The 23,287-nt window shown below is 52.0% G+C and overlaps 8 protein-coding genes across 8 annotated transcripts; 6 read left to right on the top strand and 2 right to left on the bottom strand.

Annotated features, from left to right (window-relative positions):
• Window positions 1–326: 326 nt before the first annotated feature.
• On the top strand, window positions 327–2,168 carry Aud_003651 (C2H2-type zinc finger protein; the record flags this gene model as incomplete). The annotated part of the gene is made up of 1 exon (XM_043288598.1): window positions 327–2,168. The coding sequence occupies one exon, from the start codon at window positions 327–329 to the stop codon at window positions 2,166–2,168; it is 1,842 nt and encodes a 613-aa protein (XP_043144533.1).
• Window positions 2,169–3,186: 1,018 nt separating this feature from the next.
• Aud_003650 (uncharacterized protein) lies at window positions 3,187–4,056 on the top strand (the record flags this gene model as incomplete). The annotated part of the gene is made up of 1 exon (XM_043288597.1): window positions 3,187–4,056. The coding sequence occupies one exon, from the start codon at window positions 3,187–3,189 to the stop codon at window positions 4,054–4,056; it is 870 nt and encodes a 289-aa protein (XP_043144532.1).
• A 136-nt stretch (window positions 4,057–4,192) lies between these two features.
• Aud_003649 (uncharacterized protein) lies at window positions 4,193–6,009 on the bottom strand (the record flags this gene model as incomplete). Its single annotated transcript, XM_043288596.1, has 2 exons — window positions 4,193–5,386; window positions 5,455–6,009. 2 exons carry the CDS (start codon window positions 6,007–6,009, stop codon window positions 4,193–4,195), a joined length of 1,749 nt encoding a protein of 582 aa, XP_043144531.1.
• Window positions 6,010–6,413: 404 nt separating this feature from the next.
• Window positions 6,414–7,976, top strand: Aud_003648 (uncharacterized protein; the record flags this gene model as incomplete). The annotated part of the gene is made up of 4 exons (XM_043288595.1): window positions 6,414–6,435; window positions 6,474–7,052; window positions 7,117–7,178; window positions 7,230–7,976. The coding sequence occupies 4 exons, from the start codon at window positions 6,414–6,416 to the stop codon at window positions 7,974–7,976; spliced, it is 1,410 nt and encodes a 469-aa protein (XP_043144530.1).
• Window positions 7,977–8,456: 480 nt separating this feature from the next.
• On the top strand, window positions 8,457–9,553 carry Aud_003647 (uncharacterized protein; the record flags this gene model as incomplete). Its single annotated transcript, XM_043288594.1, has 2 exons — window positions 8,457–9,246; window positions 9,327–9,553. The coding sequence occupies 2 exons, from the start codon at window positions 8,457–8,459 to the stop codon at window positions 9,551–9,553; spliced, it is 1,017 nt and encodes a 338-aa protein (XP_043144529.1).
• Window positions 9,554–10,604: 1,051 nt separating this feature from the next.
• Aud_003646 (5'-methylthioadenosine/S-adenosylhomocysteine nucleosidase family protein) lies at window positions 10,605–15,110 on the top strand (the record flags this gene model as incomplete). The annotated part of the gene is made up of 4 exons (XM_043288593.1): window positions 10,605–12,085; window positions 12,174–12,838; window positions 12,889–13,527; window positions 13,636–15,110. 4 exons carry the CDS (start codon window positions 10,605–10,607, stop codon window positions 15,108–15,110), a joined length of 4,260 nt encoding a protein of 1,419 aa, XP_043144528.1.
• A 1,535-nt stretch (window positions 15,111–16,645) lies between these two features.
• On the top strand, window positions 16,646–18,229 carry Aud_003645 (uncharacterized protein; the record flags this gene model as incomplete). Its single annotated transcript, XM_043288592.1, has 2 exons — window positions 16,646–17,526; window positions 17,578–18,229. The coding sequence occupies 2 exons, from the start codon at window positions 16,646–16,648 to the stop codon at window positions 18,227–18,229; spliced, it is 1,533 nt and encodes a 510-aa protein (XP_043144527.1).
• A 228-nt stretch (window positions 18,230–18,457) lies between these two features.
• Aud_003644 (uncharacterized protein) lies at window positions 18,458–23,141 on the bottom strand (the record flags this gene model as incomplete). Its single annotated transcript, XM_043288591.1, has 5 exons — window positions 18,458–19,713; window positions 19,772–20,162; window positions 20,238–21,120; window positions 21,173–22,123; window positions 22,180–23,141. 5 exons carry the CDS (start codon window positions 23,139–23,141, stop codon window positions 18,458–18,460), a joined length of 4,443 nt encoding a protein of 1,480 aa, XP_043144526.1.
• Between the last annotated feature and the right edge of the window lie 146 nt (window positions 23,142–23,287).

Below are 23,287 nucleotides of genomic sequence, written 5' to 3'. Positions count from 1 at the left end.
AAACATGGCGACTCAGCAAGATAGCACTCTTTGCTGAATGAACCAAGCAATAGACGTAATATAGTCTCTGCGCAGCTCCATCATCCTAAATGAGACCAAAACTTGGGATCCTCAACAGGCCATAATGGTCGACAGATGGTGCTGGTCTTATGTAAGGGTTAGATGTTGATTATGTAATACCCCGGAGATGCACCGAACGAAACGCCACCCAAGCCCAATTAAACTACATTGATCGTTCTGTGACAGTCACAAGGTATCATCATAGGCCACATCTACGAACATTACGTACGTTTGAGGATATACATGCCCAACCTCTCGTTTGCAGGATGAGCGGAACAAACCTTAGGGGACTGGATGGGCTCAGTCCGTACTCGTTGGATGAGCAGAATCGGACAGATGGTGACGGTCAGTCCCGTGGTATGAGTCTTGATTTCAGTACGAAGACGGCATACTTACTCATTGGACTAGGAAGTTCCAACCCAGACGATCACGGGTTGCTTGATCCGACTCTATCTATTCATCAGTCGATTGCCGGGCCCCAACGTCTGGAGCAGCTAGTTCTCAACTCACAGTTGACTCAGTCTTCCACATCGCTGCCGCTGTCCCTGGATTCCGCTCAGGACGACTCTTCCGGCTCGATGCTGTTCATGGAAGGGTACAATGACCCACCCATACCATCTTGGCTGATGCATGAGTTAGAAGCACAGGAAACAGACAATGTTCTCTCTGCAAGTTCGCAGCAATACTTCACCAATGGCCTAGTCCCCTCTGAGCTTCTTGGCTCAGGTACGGGCCCGTCCTCTGGTATAGGCAACCGGATTCCTGCACCAGGTGCTGGGCTTCCTCGACGCAGAAGTCGTTATCTAACGCGGAGTTCGGGAAGAGAGGCCGCTCCGATTGTCATTCCCAATGCGAGCGCGCTAAATCCCATGGAAAGATGGCGTGAGTCGCCGCCTGAGGATGAGCCTGCGTCGATGGCCGCTATTCTCGATGCATTGAAACAGACGCCTGCGCAGCAGTCGGGACTGCCAGATAATGAAAACCCGGATGATCCGACAGACATTGCCAATGCGTTCCGACACTATCGGCGTGCGGCCTCAGCGACCAGCGGAGAGTCTAGCGGGTCGTCCAAGGCGTCACAGCAGTCGGTGCGATCCCGCTCGTCAGTTCAGGATTCCACCGGGGTCCAGACTGGGCGACGCCGGCGCCGGGTGGATAAACCCGTGAGACGGAATCGCGACGTGACAGAGAAGCGACGGCGGTACTGCTGCACCTTTTGCTGTGATAGGTTCAAGAGCAAGTACGACTGGGCCCGCCATGAGAAATCTTTACACCTTAATCTGGAGGCGTGGTACTGTGCGCCGTTTGGAACAAGAGTTGACTCTCCTGTGACGCTAAAAAGTCACTGTGCATTCTGCAACGCCGTGGACCCCGACTCCCGGCATCTGGATCAACACGCCCACAGGGCCTGCGAAAGTGACTCTGGCGCTCGCCGTTCCTTCCGCCGCAAGGACCACTTGGTGCAGCATCTACGGCTGGTGCATAATGCCGATCCCCCACCCTGCCTGGATGACTGGAAGATCGGACAAAGCGCTGTGAGCTCTCGGTGTGGATTCTGTGACCAGCGCCTGAGCACATGGGAGCATCGCATCGAGCATCTAGGGGAGCATTTTCGAAAAGGTGCTACCATGAACGAGTGGCGAGGGGAGCATGAGTTCCCTGCCGAATTCGCCGCGCAGGTGGTCAATGCGCTGCCGCCATACCTCATCGGCCCAGAATCACGGAGTGTCATACCTTTCTCTGCAACGAATTCAGATGTAAGAGACCACTTTTCGCAGATTTCCTCTCGCGCCTTTTGGGACTCGCCCGGTAATCAAGAAGAAGCCGCCTTGAATCTTGCCACGGTGGCTCCCAGCCAGCCTCTCCAGACTCTGGCGCCGGGTCTTTCACCGGCGCAGCTCAGCTCCTTCACGCAGGTATTGACGCTGCACTTGAGCCGCTATGCTCAGCAGCAGATGAAGCAGGGGATTATCCCTACCGACGAAATGTTCCAGCAAGAGTCGAGGCGCGTATTATATGACTCAGAGGACTCGTGGAATCAGACCATCGCTGACAACCCCGAGTGGCTTTCTACTTTTCGAAGGCTTCACTGCGACGAGACCACCTAGTCTATGCGGGACGACCTGCAACTGCCAGAGCCTGCTCGCGGGTTGCAAATATAATGCCGAAGTCCATTCGTGTAATAAAAAGTCTTCAGGTCTCATTTTGCGTGATGTCTTCTCCGCGTGAATGTGCTGGTTATTGTATTGACTCTCAAGCATGCCTTTCTTGATCGAGGTTCAGTTTGCGGGAAAGTGATTACAGAGATCGTTGAAGTATCAATCTATTTATGAGGAAACTTAGCTATTCATCCTAGGTCACATTAATTAAAAGAACACATGCCCTGCCTGCTGCATCACTGAATAAGGCGTGGGTGTAGAAAAAGAGTGTAGGGTGTAGGGCATAGGGCGCACCCTGAAAGCATGGCAAATACATGGGGCGTGGAGAAGGGAAATCGAAAGGAGCAACGAAATGTAGGGACAACACACCAGACTAGATAAAATTAAAGCAGATTCCCAGCCATGGGACAGGTCACGAGCTTCTCAAGTGCCCAAAAGTCGTCCAACTATCCAATTGCCTAAGAATGGTATGTCTCACTTCTGAATCTATCTGTAAGCGTGGACGTATGAGACAATGATATCCGCCCTGGTTGTTGCGGTGGTTGATTCATAAAGCTGAGACAGGTTCTGAGAATTATAGAGTATAGACATGAGTTCAGAAGCAGCCTGCAACACAGTATTGGTCACCATCTGCGCCTGACATAGCCAGGAAGTAACAAATGGAGTGCTTCAAATTTGTCAGGAATGGTATTTCGGTGTGCGAACTGCTCTCAGTTCGACTTTGTTAGGGATGCCTGAGGTCAATGTAATGAGGGCCATTTCTTCATCTTTATTATCCACCATATTTAGGTTACACAAGACACCCCAGGTTTTGCTACTATACATAGCCGCGCAACAGAAAACCAAGTGGCGGTGTGGTGAGTACAACAGGGTACAAATATGACCACTACCCGGGTTTCTCCTTGGACATCAGCGCAATTTCATCCATCCTGAACCACATACCTCTCTCTACTTGATATTGCTCACCATGAGCTCCTCAGACCCCTGCGCAGCATGCAGCTGGACCACCGAACGCCAAAAGTACTGCAGCTACAAAAGCCACGTCAAACTATTCTACGAAGCAGGCGGCCGCGGCGTCTGGTCCCTGGGCTCAAACCTGATTTTAAAAGATCGAGGTTCTCGTCGTCCGACCTTTGAAGTAGCGAATGCCCAGTTCGTGCAGCAAGAGACTTCCATCCCAGTTCCCTCAGTCGTTGAGTCGTGGGAGGAAGACGACCACACACTTATTCTGATGAGGCGCGTCCCTGGCGAACCTCTTAGCAAGGCTTGGTCGAAGCTTACTACAGTGGAGAAAGAGGATATAGCAAGGCAGACGGCTGAGTTTCTGCTACAGCTGAGAGAGCTCCAGTCAGATAAGATACAAGCTCTCGGTGGCGGGCCAGTCTACTCCAATTTCCTCTTCTATAATAGGCAGTCGGATCTTCCTCAAGGTCCTCTGCCGTCTGATGATGCGCTCTGGGAGGCCATGGAGAAGGGCTTGCATGAATCTGTACCACCGGATGCTCGCACGCGACTTCGAGAACGTATGCCGCCTGGTGCGCCTTATACCTTTACGCATGGCGACCTCACGAACGTCAATATTATTGTTGAAAGCGGCTGTCTTGTTGGGATTATTGATTGGGAGGCGTCTGGATACTTTCCCGTGTGGTGGGAGTATGTCTGTACCTCTGTTCCTGACAGTGAGGAGGACAGGGAGTGGAAGGCTTTGTTACGAAAGTATATGCCTGACCATAGTGCTGCTCGTGAATTCTGGCTGGATTACTGGTATCTGTGCCGGGATTCAAAGCATGAGAGAGCGATGAAATTTCTCCAGGGAACGGGAAGTGACGCCTTGTAGAGTGGCCCAGTATAAGCGATTAGCGTAGTATATACAGTATCAACAGTGGTATTCATCCTAGCGATGCTGTGTGCACTAAACCTTAGGTAGTATAAGAGAATATACAATCCTGGCTGTCATGCAGACTACACTCCAGTTACTGGTCGCTTTTAGCAGTCGTGGAGTGTGTGTCTGGATCGGAAAATGCTGCCAAAGGCACCACGGGCCAGCCAATCGTCTTGATCTCCAGATTGGTCTGCCACGTATATGCAATCTTGTGGTGAATATCCGGGTCTTCTTCATAACCAATGACCCTCCAGAGTTTTCTTCGTAAAGGATACTGACGGTCAAAGTTGGCCTCGAAGTCACTGATTGACGAGTCGTCATCGGAACTCGCACTACCATTATTTGTCTCTGACTCCTCGCCCCAATCGCTCCAATCATCATCCATCCCATATGGAGGGTCCGTAAGACATCGCACACCTCGCAGCCTTGGGAATATCCTGCGCCACTCTGTTGCAATGCTCTGGATAGCGTCAGTTTGCATGCGCGGTGGATCCTTGAAGTATATTTTTGCAAATGTCATGGTCTCTAACTGGAAGAGTGGATCCAAATTGATCATTTCCGCGAGTGAGAGGTGCAATTCAGTGTACCGCAGGTCAAGCACGACCAATCGCGGGCAATGCTGGGCAAGGTCTCGAAGCTTTGCACCATCCATCTCGAATTTCGCATCAAAAGCAAGGAACTCCAGTTGAGGCAGGTCACGCAGCAGATCGAAAAACAGGTCTTCTCTCCGGTAATGTTTCCTACTCAATCGTTCGTCCTTCACACGCAACTTTTGCAAAAGTGGGGAGTAATTCGCGATATCAAGGAGTGCTTCTACATCGTCAACCTCACGCAAATCAAGGTCGACGACCCGTAAGTTTCTGCATTTTGCAATTCTGTGAAGTACACTCTGGTTGATAGTGGGGAACCCGGATCCGACGTCTTGCAGGCGGAGGATTTGAAGATCGTTGAACTTTGGTAATAGCTGTAGCCAATCTTGGGGCCGCATCGCAAGGTACAATGCCTTCAACCTCGGCCATGGGTTTTCCTGCCCCTCTTCTTTTCTTGATCCCAAGGGTGAGGAAAAATGGCGGACGAACAGCGCCAAGGCCTCGAGATTTTGGTGTCGTCGAAGGCACCCCAGGACTTCTGCAAGGTCTGTCTGTTCCATGCGTCCAGCACGGCTATGAGCCCTTTCCTCAAGGTGGAAGAGATGCAAATCGCAACATCGAAGCAATTGGCAAAGCTCATAGATCTCTGAGCCACCATCTTGTTTGTAAACTGTGAGAGCTTTGAGGTTTGTGAACTTATCAAGCTAGAGTCAGACATTCTTTCTTGGGAATGGGAGAGAATAACAGTGCAGACAACACTCACAGAAGGGATGATCGGTTCTTGGAGATAGCCGGGGCTGTCCATCACCAGCCCACAGTAAGATCTATCAATAGCTAGATACTCAATGGTGGGAGTAAGAAGGAGGTCGGAAATGATAGACCAATCTTGGCCCTTGATCTCAAAAGGGATGACGAGGCTGGTAAGACCACTTCCTTGCGGCCGCAAAAGGAGCTTCGCATATTTGCGATGGCGCAACGCGCGACACTTCTCGTAGCATGCAGTTTTCGTTCGTCCGATTTGATCAAGTGCGATTGCGTCTGTAGAAAGGAGAAGATGCTTCACAAAGCTCATGTTTCGAGCGAAGCGCTCCCGTGATGCTACAAAGAGGGAATTTAGTGATCCAATGTCAGGTGTGCGGCACTGCATGTCATTTAGAGAGCCCCTGTATAGTTTCTTCAAAGCTGCCACGCTCCACATGCGATTTACACAGGCACAGTTCAAGATATCTGGGACCAGGTGGACATTGTCGATGACAGACGCGACGATTTCCGGCAGCAAAAGTGGATTGGACATGTTGCGATTAGAGGTAGCATCCATCATGAATGGTCTCGAGTTACGAAGATGGTCAGCCATGGGACAGAGCTACTTAAGTGCCCAAAAGTGGTCCAACTGTCCGACTGTCCAAGAATAATCAGGGAATAAAACCTGATGATGCTTGGCAAGCCTATACGAGCTTAGTCAGCGCATTGTATCACTGTGAGAGGTCAGCACAAGCCATGCACTCAGCGTGGCCGTTAGTACTGAGCAAGCATGAGGTAGATACTCTTCTCTTTAGGTCATCAGGCATTGTCTCATTCTGAATTTTGAAGAACAAGAGCGGCTACTGGAGCTCTGCGCTTGAATAAACTCCTACCCTTGATCATCGAATTCACGTAGAAGATAATGGTGAACATAGGCGGACGAAGTAAAGGCTGCAGGACCTGTCGACGACGCAAAGTAAAATGCGGTGTGTCCGTCGCTACTGTATTACCCCTGGCAATGGCATACTAACTATCGACTAGACGAAGCGAAACCTTACTGTGAGCGTTGCAGGGAAGGCGGGTTCCACTGCGAAGGTTATGTCTGTCACGTCGAGTTCATAGATGCAACTACACGCTTGAATCAGGGCCAATCTGCAAAACGAGATCGGTCATTGGTCCAGCCAGTTCCTCGAGCGGAGGCAGCTCGGGATTCGGGAGACTCCATCTACAACAATCCCCAATGGGATGAGCAACACATTTGTGTGTCGCATCTAGTCAATCGTCTTTTTACATGGCATACAGATGACGCGTCCCCTTACTCAGCATCTTGGATTACAGTGCTGCTGCACCCCAGAGATCCCACCGGGCTGTCTACGACTTCGCTCCGTGCCCTGGCTACCACGTACTTTGGGAAGGTTCATACTCATCCAGACCTAGTGCGGAAAGGTGCAGGGCTCTATCCACAGGCGCTGCAGAGCCTGCGGGTGCAGTTGGAATGTCCGTGTCGAGTCCTGGAATCTGACCTTCTTGTCGCCGTAATCTGCCTTGCAACTCTTGAATCGGTTTGCGCTTGCTCAATCCTCCGCTTGGCTCCAGCATTATTAGGGGCTCACGCGGATTGTAAGTATCTATTTGCCCACAGAACATGAGGTTGCCAAGTCGTTATAACAGACAGAATTAAGAGGCCCGCATCGCCATCAGTCTGGTGTTGGAGCCGCCCTTCTTCCTACGCTCAGGTCGTGTATTGTAAGGGAGCATCCGGTTGTGCTTGCGGGATCACGCGCTCACATTTAATAGGCAATTGGGTATATCGTGGAGAGAAGACGCTGTTTCCTAGAAGGCTCTGCCTGGAAGAGCATTCCATGGGCTGGACGAATAGGTTCTAAGACGCCAATTGACTACCTGCACGACGTATTCAGCGACATTCCGGGTCTACTTGAAAATTTAGACCGGGTAACTGCATGGAGCCCAAATATACCCGGACGGGATGAGTTCCTTGGCCAAGTTCGCCAGAACGCATTATCAATACTGGAGATCCTTTACTCGTGGCGATGTAAATGGCAAGAGGATAACCCCGACACAGCGTTCTTCATTCCGTCAAGCAATTCCGGGTCTGATGGCTTGCCTCCCAGCCCGTTCAAAACAGTCATTTGGTTCACGGACCCCTACCGCGCCAACGAGCTGATTGTGTACGATTCGGTGCTGCTTATCGTGCTCAAGGCAGCGGAAGGACTCGGGCTGAACCTGGGCGAGCCCCATTCTTCTATGACAAATCCGAGCGACCTTCTTCCTCCAATACAAAGTAACAGGAATGAGGTTGCGATCGAGGTGTGCAGAATGGTCAATTACCATCTCCACTGCCTGCAGAGGAGCTCCGGGGCATTCATGCTGTTATTCCCTCTGAATGTGGCTTATCGTAATCTTGAACCCGAGTCGGACGAAGCCAGGTGGATGGAGAAGATTATGGCGGTGACTGCTGACATTCATGGATTCGAGATCGGTCGGCGTGAGAATATGCTCCAGGCGAGGAATGTGTCCACCTAAATCATCTTCCCTTTTGGGCTCAATGAGCGAGCGATCTGCAAGCCCTGTGGATCTGGCCTGCAGGCCACCAGCCTATCAATCACAGATCTATGGTCGCGCAATGAGCCTAATGCAGTTTAGTGTATCCAACGCAAAGCTTGGTGCTGCTGTCTTCAACACCATTGGTCGTTTCTTTAACTCGTTCTAACAATAAGGATCCACCGCCAGCATATTCCGTACAGGCCGGCTAATTAGGCCTCCCATCGCATCGCCTTGAAGGATGTCATTACATATGATCTTTGCAAGCTCGCAGGATTTTCCTCGTCGAAATGGGGGTTGAGCTCAGCCTTGCGACCGCGTCAGGAGGCGATTGTCAAGCAATATAAAAGGCTTGCTGTCGTCCATGGCAAATCTCATTCAGCAATCACATTCCCATCTTCAATACATCTCCTGCAGACACTACCAGTTCAGCAATCACATTGAGTTCTTAAAGGCTTTACCATGCATCTGCCCACTCTCTTAGTTGCCAGTGCGGTATCCGTCCTTCCATGCCTTGCATTACCAACCACATCCACCCAAGGGGACTCCCCTCAATCCGCGAAAGACGCTGTACCTGGAGAGTCATACTTGTTTACAACCTATACAGGCAAGAAGACACCACTCGCAGCCAACTACCCCCGGGTCATTCCTCCCACAGCCCCTAACGGATCCCCCGCCCCGGATGATGTGCTATTCCAGAATCTCCTCAGCGCAGAATGGATCATCTACTCCTTCTACCAACAAGCCGTCGAGGTCTTCTCATCCGCGGACTTTACTAACCTCGGCCTCCCAAACACTACGTACCAACGAATCGCAGAAATCCGCGACAACGAAGCAGGCCACCTCCGCATCTTCCAGGACCAAATCTCCAACCACTCGCTCAAACCAGGACCCTGCAAATACGAATTCGGCTTCAACAAAACAACCCTCGAGACCTTTCTCGCCCTGCAAGTCTACATTGAAGTCTCAAGCATGGCCTTCCTCACCGGTCTCTCCCGTCAGGCCAACCGAAACATCTCCAAATCCGCCCTCATGTCAATCGGCCAAGTCGAAACCCGCCACAACGTCTGGTCCCTCATTGACGTCTTCAACACCAGCCCCTTCTCCGGCCCCGCAGACACCGTCTATCCCTACGCGAACCAGATCCTCGACACCACAAACGCCTTTGTCGTCCCCGGCTCCTGCCCCAAGGCGAACCCTGTCTATCCCAATCCCCGCCAGGATCTACCCCTGCTGGCGTTCAGCAAGAACGGTACGACCGCGAAGCCGGGATCGAAGATCCATTTTGTGTTTTCGGATGCAGACAACAGCCGCGGTTTAAGGACGACACAGAGTACTATGCTGTGTTCTATCACGGCCTGAATACCGTCAGCGTGCCGTTTGAACGGAAGACGAACAGCTCGACCATCCCGGCGCGGTTTGAGCCCAAATCAAGTATCATCGTGGTGAATATTGCGGATAGTCGGGATGCGCCCACGGAGGAGAGTGTCGTTGGTGGACCGTTGGTTATTCTGGAGCAGCCGGGTAGTTTGACGTTGGAGGAGCCGACTGCCGTGTAAGTATGTTGTGAAGTTCGGTGTACTGGGCTGAGACTCGACCGGATGCAACCGAAGGTATGGATTGGTGGATTGGTATGGATGTGCGGATGTGTTAGGCTGTTTATACAGTGCCTTACAGGTTCAGCTTTCGTAATTTCCACACTCTTTGGCTCTTTCTCGGCGCCACACCCCTCAAATTTCGCTGGAGAATGGATACCATCTTGTCTAAATATAAATAGTGATGTTAGGTAGTTTTCCTGGGAAGTGGAACAAAGCCACGTTGTTTTGTGGAGGGGAGTGTCCTTGATTGGCGGGAGTCAAATAGTAAACCATGGTCTTGGATACAAACTGGACAAAATCGAGCTGTTGACAGTGAATACTAACTCCTTTTCTGAGAAACAAGAGAGCAGATTATTGCATTAATGCACGAGGTGTACCTTCTTGTCTATCTAAAACACTTTCAGGATAAGGAGACCTCCTACTGCAAAATCAAGAGATAATCCTCCGTATATCCATTTATGCTGCCTCGATGACTATCGTATTTACTTTCATACCATCAGCTGTCGTAAGAGACGAGATGATTGCTACTTGAGGAGGGAAAGCAGAAGCCAGGTTGGACAGGGGGGTCATTGTCCTTAACTGGCTAGATGCTATTTGTGACAATACCTTACTAAATCTGGAACCAGCTCATTGGAGGTATTAATTTTTGCTCCAGCCCACAACTTCTTTATGTTCATAGACGAGGAAGTACTCTCTGATACTATAACTTTCTTGGGTGGTCAAGAAGTGTGCTAAAATTGCTATGAGTATGGCCTTTGACGGATACGCTTCCTATGTGATCAATGACCATGGATATGTGCATAGAATCATAGCTAAATAAGCACAGTTACATGACTGGCTGGCTAAGGTGTGTCAGCCTTGTAGGACGTGAAGCTGATTACCCCTCTTCCTTCCTCAACCTGAGTGCTTCTTCATTTACTCCCCGTACGCCATTGGATTACCTCTATACCTGCGACACGAATTTTCAACCAATCTAGGCCATAAATTCCTCCGGTCCCTCTGATAACTGATGATGGATTACTTCGAGCCTGACGACTACACCATCGCGTGGATCTGCGCCTTGCCTCTGGAGGCGGCAGCGGCCCGCGCCATGCTCGACGGAACCGACACCCCACCTCAGTCGTCTGCTATTGATCCCAACGCCTATGAATTTGGCAGCCTAGCCGGGCATTCCATAATCATTGCCAACCTTCCGGATGATATTTATGGGGAAGGGGAAGTGTCTGCCGCGGCCTTCGTGTCTCGCATGCGTTCAACGTTCCCTCGGCTTCGGTTTGGACTGTCAGTGGGGATTGGAGGGGGTGTCCCGGGAGGAATCAATGACATTCGATTAGGCGATGTAGTTGTCGGCACACCAGGTGCAAGTCACAGTGGGGTGATACAGTACGATTACGGCAAGGCAGTTGAGCCGACAAGGACCTTAAACAGTCTACCACAGGCTCTTTTGACGTTGATTACTTCAATCCAGGCACGACAGATTGTTGAGGCGGATGGTGCTGTTTCAAGAATAGTGTGGAAAGTGTTAGAACAGAACAACAACCTGAAAGACATATTTTCTCCGCCAAAGGAGCATACAGATTTTCTTTTCCATTCCTCCTATCGTCACGTTGACAACGAAGATACTTGTGAAAAGTGTGATAAAGAGCAATTAGTCGAACGACCACTGCGTGACACAAGAACGCCTTACATACACTATGGGGCGATTGCCTCGGGGAATCAGGTGATGAAGAACTCAGAAATGCGCGACCATCTAGCTCAACAAAATGGGATACTTTGCTTCGAGATGGAGGCAGCAGGCCTTATGGACGAGTTTCCAACTCTTGTGATTCGAGGGATATGCGATTATTGCGACTCCCACAAAAACGGAAAGTGGCGAGGATATGCAGCTTTGACAGCAGCCGCCTATGCAAAATTATTACTATCGGCCATGCCTGTCTACCGTAAATATCCCATCATGCGGCGCGGGGCGCAAGACTATAGCTCACTCAGAGAAGACATCCGCAGCATGGACAAGGATTTTCCCAGGAAGGACAATATGTGGGATACTTCGATGGCAAAATATTCTCACGGGAGTCCTAAAGGAACAGATCCAACAAGGGAAGTGCCAACCGAAGCCTATCCGCCATCGATGGCAGAAATTACAGCCACAGAAAGCTCCGTATTGTCTCGAGGATTTGAGTCATGGGGAGACGCACTGGAAACGGTCAACGCTTCGACAGCGGGGACTTCAGTGGACCCGGGAGGTCAGGAGATGGACGGGGACTCGGCGGATGATGAATCAATTTATACCTCCGATGTTCCCCGATCTCTGGCCTATGTGCAGGAACTAGTTAGTAGCTTCTTCAGAGGCGCAGAACTCCCAGACGCCGAGTCCTTAGAAAGGATACGCGATGGCCTTCCTGATTTGCTTCGAGGGTTTGCCCAGAGAATTGGCGGAGAAAATCATTCCTCTGGTCACTTCGAGGTTATGAAATTCATATATAAGCGACGAGTGTGAGTGACAGCCGAACGGCTAATTATTTAGTCCTTAACCTTTTGTAGGAGCTGAGTCCATTTAGATGCTGAGTTAACTCTTCCACAGGGATATTGCCACATCATTCGGGCAGCAATTTCTGGATGACATCGAAACGTTGCAACAGCGAAAGCTAAATGACATGTCTCTAGACGAGCGGCTGAGCATGTGGCGCTTTGACCAGGAAATGGACGACCCAAGTTCCGCAGCAGCTCGGCCAGATGATGTGCCACTCATGGATGACGATGCCCAATTAGACGGTGACGACAATAACGACGATAACGAAAACACCCTAGATAATTCTCAGTTAGAGATGTATCGGAATGTTGTGACCAACTCCACTGCTTTTCAGTGGCTGCTCTGTCGATTGCACCGAGAGGCCAGCCTCACAACATCAGAGGCCAGTTCCTGGAAAGCCATTTCGACACAGATCCGCCAGGCCCTGTATTCCCGGCGGGAGAGCCGTCTCGTCAGCAGCCGAAAAGCGCCTCCCAAATGTTCAGCGGTGTTCCAGTCGGACTGGGATCCCCTGGCCTTTATTCGCGACCAGAAATACAAGGAAGAACCGGAAGACGCGGTTGAACGCGCTATTGTAATTGTTCAAGGCCCGAATGGAGATGTAGAGGCGATGCCTTGTTCGGAATATGTGGGCCGCACTTGGCCGCTATTCGGGGAACACTTCATGGGATTAGTGAAACATACGGTGCGGAGTATACCAAGCTTGCGGTGCTCAGGTGAGCTACACAAGTATGACATTTTTGATCGCCAACTAAGCTACGTTCAGTGACTTTGTTCGACAACACGAGGGTCACATCTTGGGTGGAGCCTTCAGGATGTTTCTCTTTGGAGGCAGTGGGCGTAGCAGAAACAATTGTTGAAGTTGGTGAAGTTTTCGCATTTGTAACCGTTGCACTTCGTTCTGCAAAAGGTGACCTAGTCGCTTCCGTTTCCCCTACCATCGACAACGGCACCAAAACCAGTGACCAGACGTGCAGACTTACTATTCGTCCGCAATATTCGGATGGCCCCTTGCGATCCACTGGCCAATGTTGGCAAGACCTGTTCAGAAACCCTGTGGTCGTTCTCGGCTTTCCCGTACGACGTCGTCGGCCGGACCAAGAACCCGGTCTCGAGATTTCGCTGGCCACGCTAGCCGCGCTGTTGGGGACCCGACGCATCGTGGTATTCTGTGGGAAGGTCTTTCTTCAAGGTTTCTGTACCATGGTGGTTCCGACGAAATATGATGGAGACACAGTGCATTGGCACGTGTTATTTAACGAAAACGGAAGCCGGATCTCTTTGACAGACTTCCGTGTTCGCAAAATCGTCCAGGACTTTGATCTCTTAAAACATCTGACGCTTTCCGGCGTCGAAAGTGCGCGCCACATTGTCGGCTGGTGCGAACACGTGCGGAATTACGCAGGTAAGTCATATCTGCTCAAACCGTAGCCTGGCAATGTTGCTATCAGGTCTGTGCTAACAGTCACTAATGAAGGCTCCAGGGAAGCTAGTTATGCTATAGAAAGAACAGGACTTCCGCAGCCCGGCTCTCGGTTTGCTTTTGATCGTGTGTCCATATCAGCTGGAAAGATTGTCAGCGTGGGCGCCTCGGTGGCAATCAGCAAGAAGGACAAGCCGGCACGAGCAGCAAAAAAGACCGACTACCACAAACAAATTGAGTGGGCTGAGGAGCGATTCATCGTGCTCTATGACTGCAAAGATCGGCGTGCCTGGCTCATCGATGGGCTGAGTGCCCTGCTGCACCTCGTCCGCGCCCACCTAGCCCATCGCAGAAAAGTTGGTCGCGAAGTCCTCTTCAGTGAACGTGACATCAAAGAACCCAACACTCCATATATGGGAAAGACTGCTGCAAACGCCGTGCTGCGAAATAGAGCCAATATGGACCTCAAGATATACGAGAGATGGAATAGAGTTGTGGAAGAGACAAGTAGAAAAGGAGAAGAGCCGCCGGAGACGAGCCACAAGACACAGAAGACATGGGAACAACTGCCGGACCTGGTCGGCGAAATTTATACAACTTTGGGCATGCTATTCGACATCCAGACCGACATATTGACGGCGGACGGCTTCGGAGCCAAAGTCCATATATCCCCGAGGAGACACCTCGAAGGTTGGGATTTCCAGCAGGTAGCGGCCGGTACTGACCCGCTTCTGCCTAAAGCGGCTTTGCTTCGTGATACCGGGTTAGGATGGGTTGATCTCGTTAGGGCTATCAACGCAATCACCCTCTTCGGTGTGGGTTTTGGAGAAATCCTCCAGCCCGTAGACGCTGCTGTAGATTGTGCTCTTGGCGGGGGAGGCGATGGGGACACAGCCGGGTCAGGTCCTGCAGTAAACCCTCCGCAGGGTGGAACTAGATGTGACCGTTGGGCTGCTTTGCCGATGGGCGAAGATCTCCTTGCCACAACCACCCCCGTCATTCGGGACATTATGGAGGGCATTTATAAAGATCACGACAGCAAACAGCGCCTCTGGGAGTTATTCACAGGTATATACTGGCACTGCCCGGACAAAGTCTTCGAGGACTGCCACTGCAGAGCTACTCCAGGCGGGACGCAGTGCGATCGTGTACAGGTTCTCCTGCCGACGAAGTTCCCCACACTCTTTGCTCGTGGCTTCCGCAGTCCGCCCGAGCCGCTCCCGGCCCATGGCGCCGTGATCTTTGGGCACAGCGTGAAATTTCCGCTAATCTGGAAGTGGGAGGCTTGCTCTGTCCCTACAGAAGGGCATCTACAGCCGCCCCAGCTGACGTCTCGGTCATCCCGCCAGAGCGACAGCGGCCTCGGGTCGAGTGCTGCATCGTCCTCGGTTCACGATGAGTCCCTCAGCCGAGGGTCAAGTCTCCGGCCAGCCAGCAGCGAATCGACTCACGGAGCAGTCTCTAGTCTTAGTCTTGCTCCAGTCAATGAACCGCGCGGCACCACCACTTCAGGCAAGAATGCCAAGAATATCGTTAAGCGTCTTTTCAAGAAGAGGTCGAAATGAACTTTAACCAATGGGTCCCATTGGGGGGGGAAGCAAACGCAAACTTAAACGTCAATGAGCTGTATTATTGCTGCTTGGCACTGCTCCACCGATAGCGTCTCTCCATTGAAAGTTCGCTGCTAAGCAGCGGCCCTTCTAGCAACTTCAGCAAAATCATAAGACGGCAAGATATCACTGGCTCTGTATTTGTGCCCCTAATATTTTATGTAAATCACGCCAATAAGACATTAAACCTAGTATATATTAGGCTGCGGTAGTGGCGATGACAAAGAGCAAGAGCGTACACAATGTACAGCAGAACCTGCAAGGCGCTGTATTGAAACTATGGAGACCGGCCGTAGACTAAGGATTAGGGCACACAAGATTCTTCTCGGCTTGTCTGCTTAATCTCTCGTTTAGGTAGTATCAATCCATTTACAAATAGACCTCAAGCATGGCCAACCAGCCTTAAAACACCTGAAAGATGAAATTGAGGACGCATCTTAGGTTTAGAGAACCATGTTAAGGACCTTGAAACCAGAACCCGCCAGTGACATGTGTTCATCTGAATATAGACTCATCTATAAGGACGGCTTAGAACCTGTGCTCTGTTGTATGGACAAGGTGATTAGGGAGCACCCTAGGGCCACACTAATATGGTTAATACTGTAATGAGCTGTAGCGGGACACCTATCAGAGATCTTAACTGACTGGCGCGTTGTCTACTAGCGTAGCTGGTTGTTAGCTATGATATGTGCATTCTATAAGACTTGTCTCGCAGGCTAATTCTCACCAACATTAATTAAGTTGCCGTACCTATAATTCCTGTGATTTTCGCAATCTAAATTGATTCTTTACAGTATTATGTCTCCAGTGTCTTCTCTATAGGATTGCGATTGTGCTATATGTTCTTAACATTCTCCTTTGTGGATATTGCACCAAAACCTTAAGTTAGTGTAGAGAGACTACAGACTCCACGTGTTTCAAGTATAATAGTCTCTGATAAGGTCCTTGCAACTTTAAGTGGGCCTAGTATAGACGGTGGTTTATGGGTTAGGGCTAACTATGAATAATGGGAGAGCTAGGGCCCAGTCTAAGCTCCCTCTAGTGTGAATAGCTTCGGTTTATCTCCGAGAGCTCGACCCTTGAGATCCCGCTCAGATCCTATTCAGATCTGTTGGCATATTTATTGGTGGAATACCAGTAACCCTCGATCTTAGGGCCAAATGGGCCGCGTTGAAACAGGGGCCGTGTTTCAGGTTGATTTGGAGATATCCTTGCTCATCTCCCCACATGTTGACGAGGAACGCATGCCGCTGAATAAACTTTGTATGAGACTATCCATTGAACTAGAATTAATTAATCTACTCGGTTAATTTATCGGCGTCTATCTACTCCAGAGTAATTAATCACAGACTTATCAATGGCTCGTCCGCGTTAAGCTCTTTCAATTGACCTCTTTTCTCCTTCAACCACTCTCTTTTGTTCGACTTTTGTCTGTTCTGAAGCTGGCTCTTTTCTTTTCCCACTACTGTCATTCATTTCTTCATTTCACAATGCTTGTTAATCTGTCTTTCCTTATTCCCTTGCTTCCTCTTGCTTCTAGCTTCGTCCACCCCGGACTTCTCGTCTCGGACAGCGACATCACTCGCGCGCAGCAAAAGATCAAAGCGAACGCAGAGCCATGGACCACCTCCTGGAACACTCTGACCCGTCTCCGTTTCTCTGACGCCAGCTACACCCCTTCGCCAGTCAGCGTCGTCTACCGGGGCGCCTCGGACGGTAACGCCGCAAACGCGGAGAACCTGTGGCACGACGTCGCAGCCGCATTCAATCTCGCTTTACGCTGGAAGATCTCCTCCAACACCAGCTTCGCCGATGCAGCTAGCGACATCCTCCATGCTTGGGCCACCACGCTAACTGCCCTCGGCGGCGGCGATGACAAGTACCTGACAGCTGGACTGCAGGGGTACGAGCTTGCCAACGCCGCCGAGCTTCTCCGGGACTACGAGCCTTTCGCAAAGAATGTCCTTCCGTCTGTGATCGATATGGCCAACGAGATCTTCATTCCGATGCACTATAAGTGGCTGCGGCATGAGGAGCCATCGGAGCACAATATCCTGCACTTCTTTGCAAACTGGGAGCTGTGCAATGTCGCTTCGGCGATGGCCATGGGCGTTTTGACGGAGAACCAGACGGTATGGGACTTTGCGGTGGATTATTTCAAGCAGGGGGACGGCAACGGCGCCATCAATAATGCTATCAGTGATATTGTCGAAGAGCCCGGCACAGGGAAGGCTCTCGGGCAGGGCCAGGAGGCCGGGCGCGACCAGGGCCATTCGGCGCTGGATGTTCAGCTACTTGCTGTGATTGGACAGCAGGCCTGGAACCAGGGCGAGGATTTGTTTGCGTTCAATGATAGTCGCATTCTGAAAGGGTCAGTAGGTTCAGTCACGTCTTCTTCCACTTATGACTGACGGATCCACAGAATAGAGTACTTTGCGCGGTATAATCTGGGCCACGACGTCCCCTTCGTTCCGTACTCCAACGGCATCGTCAGCTTCACGGAAGTCAGCAGTGCGTCGCGCGGCGCGATGCGGCCTACCTGGGAGCTGCTGCATAGCCACTACGTGATGATCAAAGGAATGGACGCACCCTGGACGACCTTGTTCCTCAACGAGTCTTTGACCTACTATAAGGGCGCGGAGGGCGGCGCAGGGTCCTGGGGCGAGGGATCAGGTCATTATGACGGACTCGGCTGGGGTTCATTGCTACATCGCCTGGATGAGTCGGATGTCGCGGCTGCAAGGTCTGGGGCAAGCACGCCGACTGCTTCTGCGCCGGCTGGTCAAGCGACCTTAATAGCTATACCGCAGAGTACAGCCGGTTCGAGTTCTACCCCGGTATCCTCTGGCGCACAGTCAACCTCGGCATCAGCCGCATCTACGAGTATCGCTGGAAGCATTACTCCTCTGTCTCAGTCCTCTCCTTCGGCCTCTTCTCCTGAAACAAGTACTCCTGCAGCTTCTGCAGACCCTCAGCCGACCTTGCGTCCTACTGAAGCCGGCCAGAAGCCCGGTCATCAAGGACACCGTAAACATGGACACAAACATGGGAAGTGTCGTGCGCATTACAACTAGTCTAGAATAGAAGCCTCATTCTGTGACCACTAGTTCCTAGCGCTGATAATATCAACTGCACGCTGCAACAAGGTGATTATTTATGGATTTCTCAGTCCCTATGATGGTGCCAATGATTCCCGTATAATAACAACAGATGTCCCGCAGAGATGAATGAGATCCTCAATTCAAAAGCTTCATAGACTAATATACAACCCATCTACCATGATAGCAGAAAGAGGTGCCCACCTACCCTGCCAGCCTCTTACGCTTTGGCACCCTCGCAACCCAGTACAAGAACAACGCCGCCACAACATTAAAAAGAACATACACCCACAAGATACCAAATTTGCGCCACCTGGTACCATAGTCCGCATGAATAGCCGCCAGGTACACATTCGTCTCCTTGACCTTGCAGTACTGGCAGTTGGTCGTGGCATTCCCATCCAGCAGATAGCCACCCGCCGTAGTGATATGCTCCGCCATGTATGCGCCGCACGATTGGCCTGCGGGCGGGTTGAACGTGGTAAACTCGTTACTGGCACAGGTGACGTTGACATTCGCCAGGCCCGTCGAGAGGACAGCCGAGACGTAGTATGAGAGCGGCGAGGCGCGGTACAAAAAGATCCAGAAGCGGGGCATTTGGTCCGGCGAGGCCAGGACGCCGCAGAAGAAGAAGGCCAGGACGAAACAGAAGTTGGCGATGTTGCCGCCGTCGTCGGCGGAGCCGGCGAACGAGATGCACAGGTGCGCGAACGTCGACACCCAGACCAAAAAGACCCAGAAGAGGAGCCACATCAGCGCGCCGCGCTCGGGGCCCTGCTCGGCGGCGGTGGCGTTGTGGTAGAAGCCGACGGGAAAGTAAAACAGCGCCCACATAAAGACCGACGCGAGTGTGTACCAGGGGATCTCGGCCAGGATTTGGGCGAGCATGAACACTTTCCAGCTGTATGTTTTGGCGGGTCTCTCGCGGGCCTCGTAGAGCGAGCGCTGCGAGATGAAGTGCGGGAATTGCTGGTCGACCAGCTGTCCTACGATGCTCATCAGCTCGAAAATGGCGAACATCTGGTTTTGTAGGCCCTGGATGCTTAGTGGGGAGCTGAGGAAGACCAGACCGATGAACAGGCTGGTGGCGGTGCAGAGCAGGAGTTTGGAGTAGATGTATGACGGTGTGCGCCATGTGTGTTGGAAGGCGCGCTTTGTTACTATGAGGAACTGGTACCAGATGGGGGTCGCGAATTCATCATACGAAGCGGAATCGTCGGTACCCTCGGCGAACGAGGCCGCTGAGCTCTTGGACCGCAGTTGGGCGAGTTCTCTCTGGACATTGCGGTATTCAGGACTGGAGCGCCACGTTTCGTGCCAGTCGACGTCCGAATAGCTGCCCGGTGCGGCACCGATGACCTCTAGCATCCACTCGCCCGGGTTGGCGCCGGGTGAACAGGGTTTGGCGCCATTGCGCTCAAAGTAATCGATGAGGGTAGATGAATTATCCCCAATTTCACCTGGGTTAAGTATAGGTCAGGTCTGCCCGAATATCAAGGCCCTTGAGAGGAAACCTACCAAAATAAACCGTCTTGCCTCCCTCCGCAAGTAAGAGCAGACGATCAAACCGTTGAAACAGCATCGCAGAGGGCTGGTGGATAGTGCAAAGGATAGACTGGCCGGCTTTCGACAGCCTGGTCAGCAAGTCGAGGATAGCCCAGCTTGTTTGGGAGTCGAGGCCTGACGTGGGTTCGTCAATAAAGAGCAGTAGCGGTGGTTTAGCGGCCAGTTCGATGCCAATCGTCAGGCGCTTGCGTTGCTCAACGTTGAGACCGTCACCTGGAACGCCCACAACCGCATCGGCATACTCCTGCATGTCGAGCAGCTGGATCACTTTGTCGACATAGGCCAGCTTTTCTGCCATTGGGACGCTCTCTGGCTGGCGAAGGAGAGCAGAGAAATTTAGAGCCTGCAGCAGAACAGCAAGGGTCAGTAACATGAATCAAACCAAGATTGCTGGCCTTGGAGCGGTCGCGGGACACACCTCACGGACGGTACTCGTCTCGAGATGCAGATCTTGCTGCTGCGCGTAACCGGTCTTGCGCTGGAAGCTCATATCACGGGGTTTTCCATCAACCAACATCTCACCGGTGAGGACACCCACGCCAGCGCGGCGATCAGCAAGGCAGTCCAACAGCGTGGTCTTGCCAGCGCCCGAAACGCCCATCAGGGCCGTCAATGTCCCAGGCTTCACCCAGCCATCCACGTTATCCAGAATGCGCCGAGGCTTCCCCTTGATGTTGATGTCGTAGCACACATTGCTCCAGTGGAACACATTCGTGGAGCCCTGGAAGCCTTTCTCCGTGCTGGAATCGTAGCCATTGCCGGGCTTCTCCAATAAAGCTGTGACTGGACCGGAGGGTGATCCTTCGACATCCTGACTGCGCTTACTGGCCAGTTTGGGGGCGAACCCCCTGCGGAAGACAAGGATCTCACCCTTGGACTTCTTAGCCGTGACGTACTCGCTGGCCACAAAATACACAATATGGTGGAAGATCACCATGGCGATGATGATGCCAACGTTGCGCCACTGATGGCTGCGGTAGTAGCTGTAGGCTGAGTTGATGTACGCATCGCCGTTGACGTAGGATTGACCTGGCACGGCGCCGACAGCGTCACAGGCCACGGTGGTCGTACCAGGCGTTCCGTAGCTTGGGATGTAGGAAGAACAGGTAAAGTTGCGCGAGTGGTACTCGTTGACCATCAGCGCTTCGTAGCCGTACGCCACCGGGTTCAGGTAGTTGATCCACCGGCACCACGATAGCATGTAGCGGATTGGGACCACGAAGCCTGTAAAGACGAGCAGAGCAAGCATCAGGATGGACGCAGGCACCATAGCTTGTTGTTCTGTTCGAGACACCGCGCCGCTAAATTGTTAGACCAAGTCATCATTCGATACAGTCAAGCCTTGCAACTTACATGAATCTGAAGACCCCAGACATAGCCAGAACAATGAGAAATACCACCAACAGGTAGAAGAAAAAGTTCCCAGGATGCCGATTCAGGTTTGTCATAAAATAGAACACCAGGTTGAAGGAAACAGTACCAGTAATCTTCATGGGCAAGTCAACCAAGACAGAAGCATACGATTCAGCCGAAGGGTGGTAAAAAGCGTAGCGGGCCTGCTTTTCCACAATGGGCCGCTGCGCGTACAATGTCATCAGTTCGAGGATGGAGGCGAAGGCATTGAACAAGACAGCCATGAAGAGAACGACAGCCCGGCCGTAGAAAGAGGCCGTCGTCTGGTCCATATTGTAGAACAAGGACGACATGATGAGCGCCATGATGACGTTCCCAATCATGACCCAGATCGACGGGCCGGGATCTGCCCAGAATCGTCTCCAGCCTCGCCACATACATTGTCGGACCTGCTGAGGGTACGTCAAAGTATATGGCGAGTTCAAACGCTGAACCTTGGCCTGGTGCGCTTTCTTGAGCTGTCGATACATCAGGGCGTCCGGGCCGTCAATCGGATGCTGAGCTTTGTAATCCTCAATCTCACGCTGTAGAGCCTCGTATTCCGGGCTCCGTCTCCAAGCAGCTGCGAATTCGTCCGCCGTTCGCGGTGTGTTGCAGCCAGGGCGAGCGATTCGTTCCGCTGGAAAGGCCATGGATGTAAGAAAGTCGGGCGTGGTTTGGCGAGCTGGACGCTCAAACCCCAGTCTCATAAAGTAGTCCTTGGCCCGGGACGCAGGCCCAAAGTAAATCTGCCGCCCTTCGTAAATGACCAGGGTCTTGTCGAATAGATCGTAGGCGCTCTGGGGTGCTTGATACATCGAGACCGCGCAGGTTTGGCCAAACAATTCCGACTGCAGCCGCAGGGTCTTGCAGAACTCAACTGCATTGGCCGCATCCAGGCCGCGCGTCGAGCTGGGTTTGGTAGCAGCCGTTAGCATTGTTCTCCGCCTAGGTCAGGGGTTACTCACTTGTCCCAGCACTGAAAAGGGGCGTTGGAAAGCGTCGCCTCCGCAATTGTGACTCGTTTGCGTTCGCCTCCGGAAACTCCGCGGACGAACTCGTTTCCAACCTTGGTATGGATGGTGTGGCTGATGCCGTACATGGCCATAACGACATCACGAAGATGCTCGCAGTACTGTTTGCGAGTGATGCCCTCTGGCAACTCCCTCTGACAGCGTGCGTACGAGGCAAATGTCAAGGTTTCGCCAACCGTCAACATGGGAAAGTGAACATCGACCTCGGCAGTATAGATGGCATCGCCTCGATGCGCAGAGTGCATCTCCTTGTCCGAGATTCCTTGATAGTTAAAGTATGAATTCCGGTGGACGTAGATGCCATTCCGGTCTCCCGAGATGGCTTTGAGGAAGGTCGAGCAACCAGACCCCGGAGGACCCAGGACCACGCACATCTCGCCTGGACGGAGTATGCCGTCAAACTGTTGCAAGATGTCCACTCGTGTTTGACCCGACGTGCTGGTGCTGGGCAGGAGACGACGACAGATCATGCGCGGCAGGGCCAGCCAGATATTCGCGACAGTCTTTTGGAAGTCCGTCGCGCTGGTATAGCCAAAGACACTCAGGTCCTGAAAACACAAGCCGACTCGACGGAAGTCCAGGCCTTGCTCCTCAGCAACACTGGCCACATTTCTGGCCCACTCGCGCGCGTTGAACCTGTTGCCGGCCGGGTTCAGGGGAGAATCAGGGTCGTCGCTCCCGAAGATCGGCTTGCCGTTAGAATCGGGGGAACTGTTGCGGGTAAATTCGCGTGCGAGCTGCTGCACCGTGGGGTGTCGGGACACCATCGATTTTGGCGTGTCTTTTGCTTCGGTGTAGGCGTCGGCTGTGGACTCTTCAGACGTGTGCTCCAACCGACTCGGCTCGTTCTGCGCCCCGTTGGGTCCCAAATGACCCAATGCCGTTGCAGTTGACATGATTCTTTGGCAACGGTATGAATTGAACTCGCTCGATGGAACGATGATGGTACAGCTGCAATAAGAGAGGTACCGACGCCTTATAGGTATTCAGAAAAGGCCGAGACGACGAGCCATGGCAATGCGAGTGCCGTGATATCTCCGTC

The sequence above is a fragment of the Aspergillus udagawae genome, assembly GCF_001078395.1.
Source record: "Aspergillus udagawae IFM 46973 DNA, scaffold_2, whole genome shotgun sequence".
In the NCBI taxonomy this organism is placed as follows: domain Eukaryota; kingdom Fungi; phylum Ascomycota; class Eurotiomycetes; order Eurotiales; family Aspergillaceae; genus Aspergillus; species Aspergillus udagawae.
The sequence above is the reverse complement of the archived record's forward strand: the minus strand, read 5'-3'. Positions and strand labels throughout refer to the sequence as shown.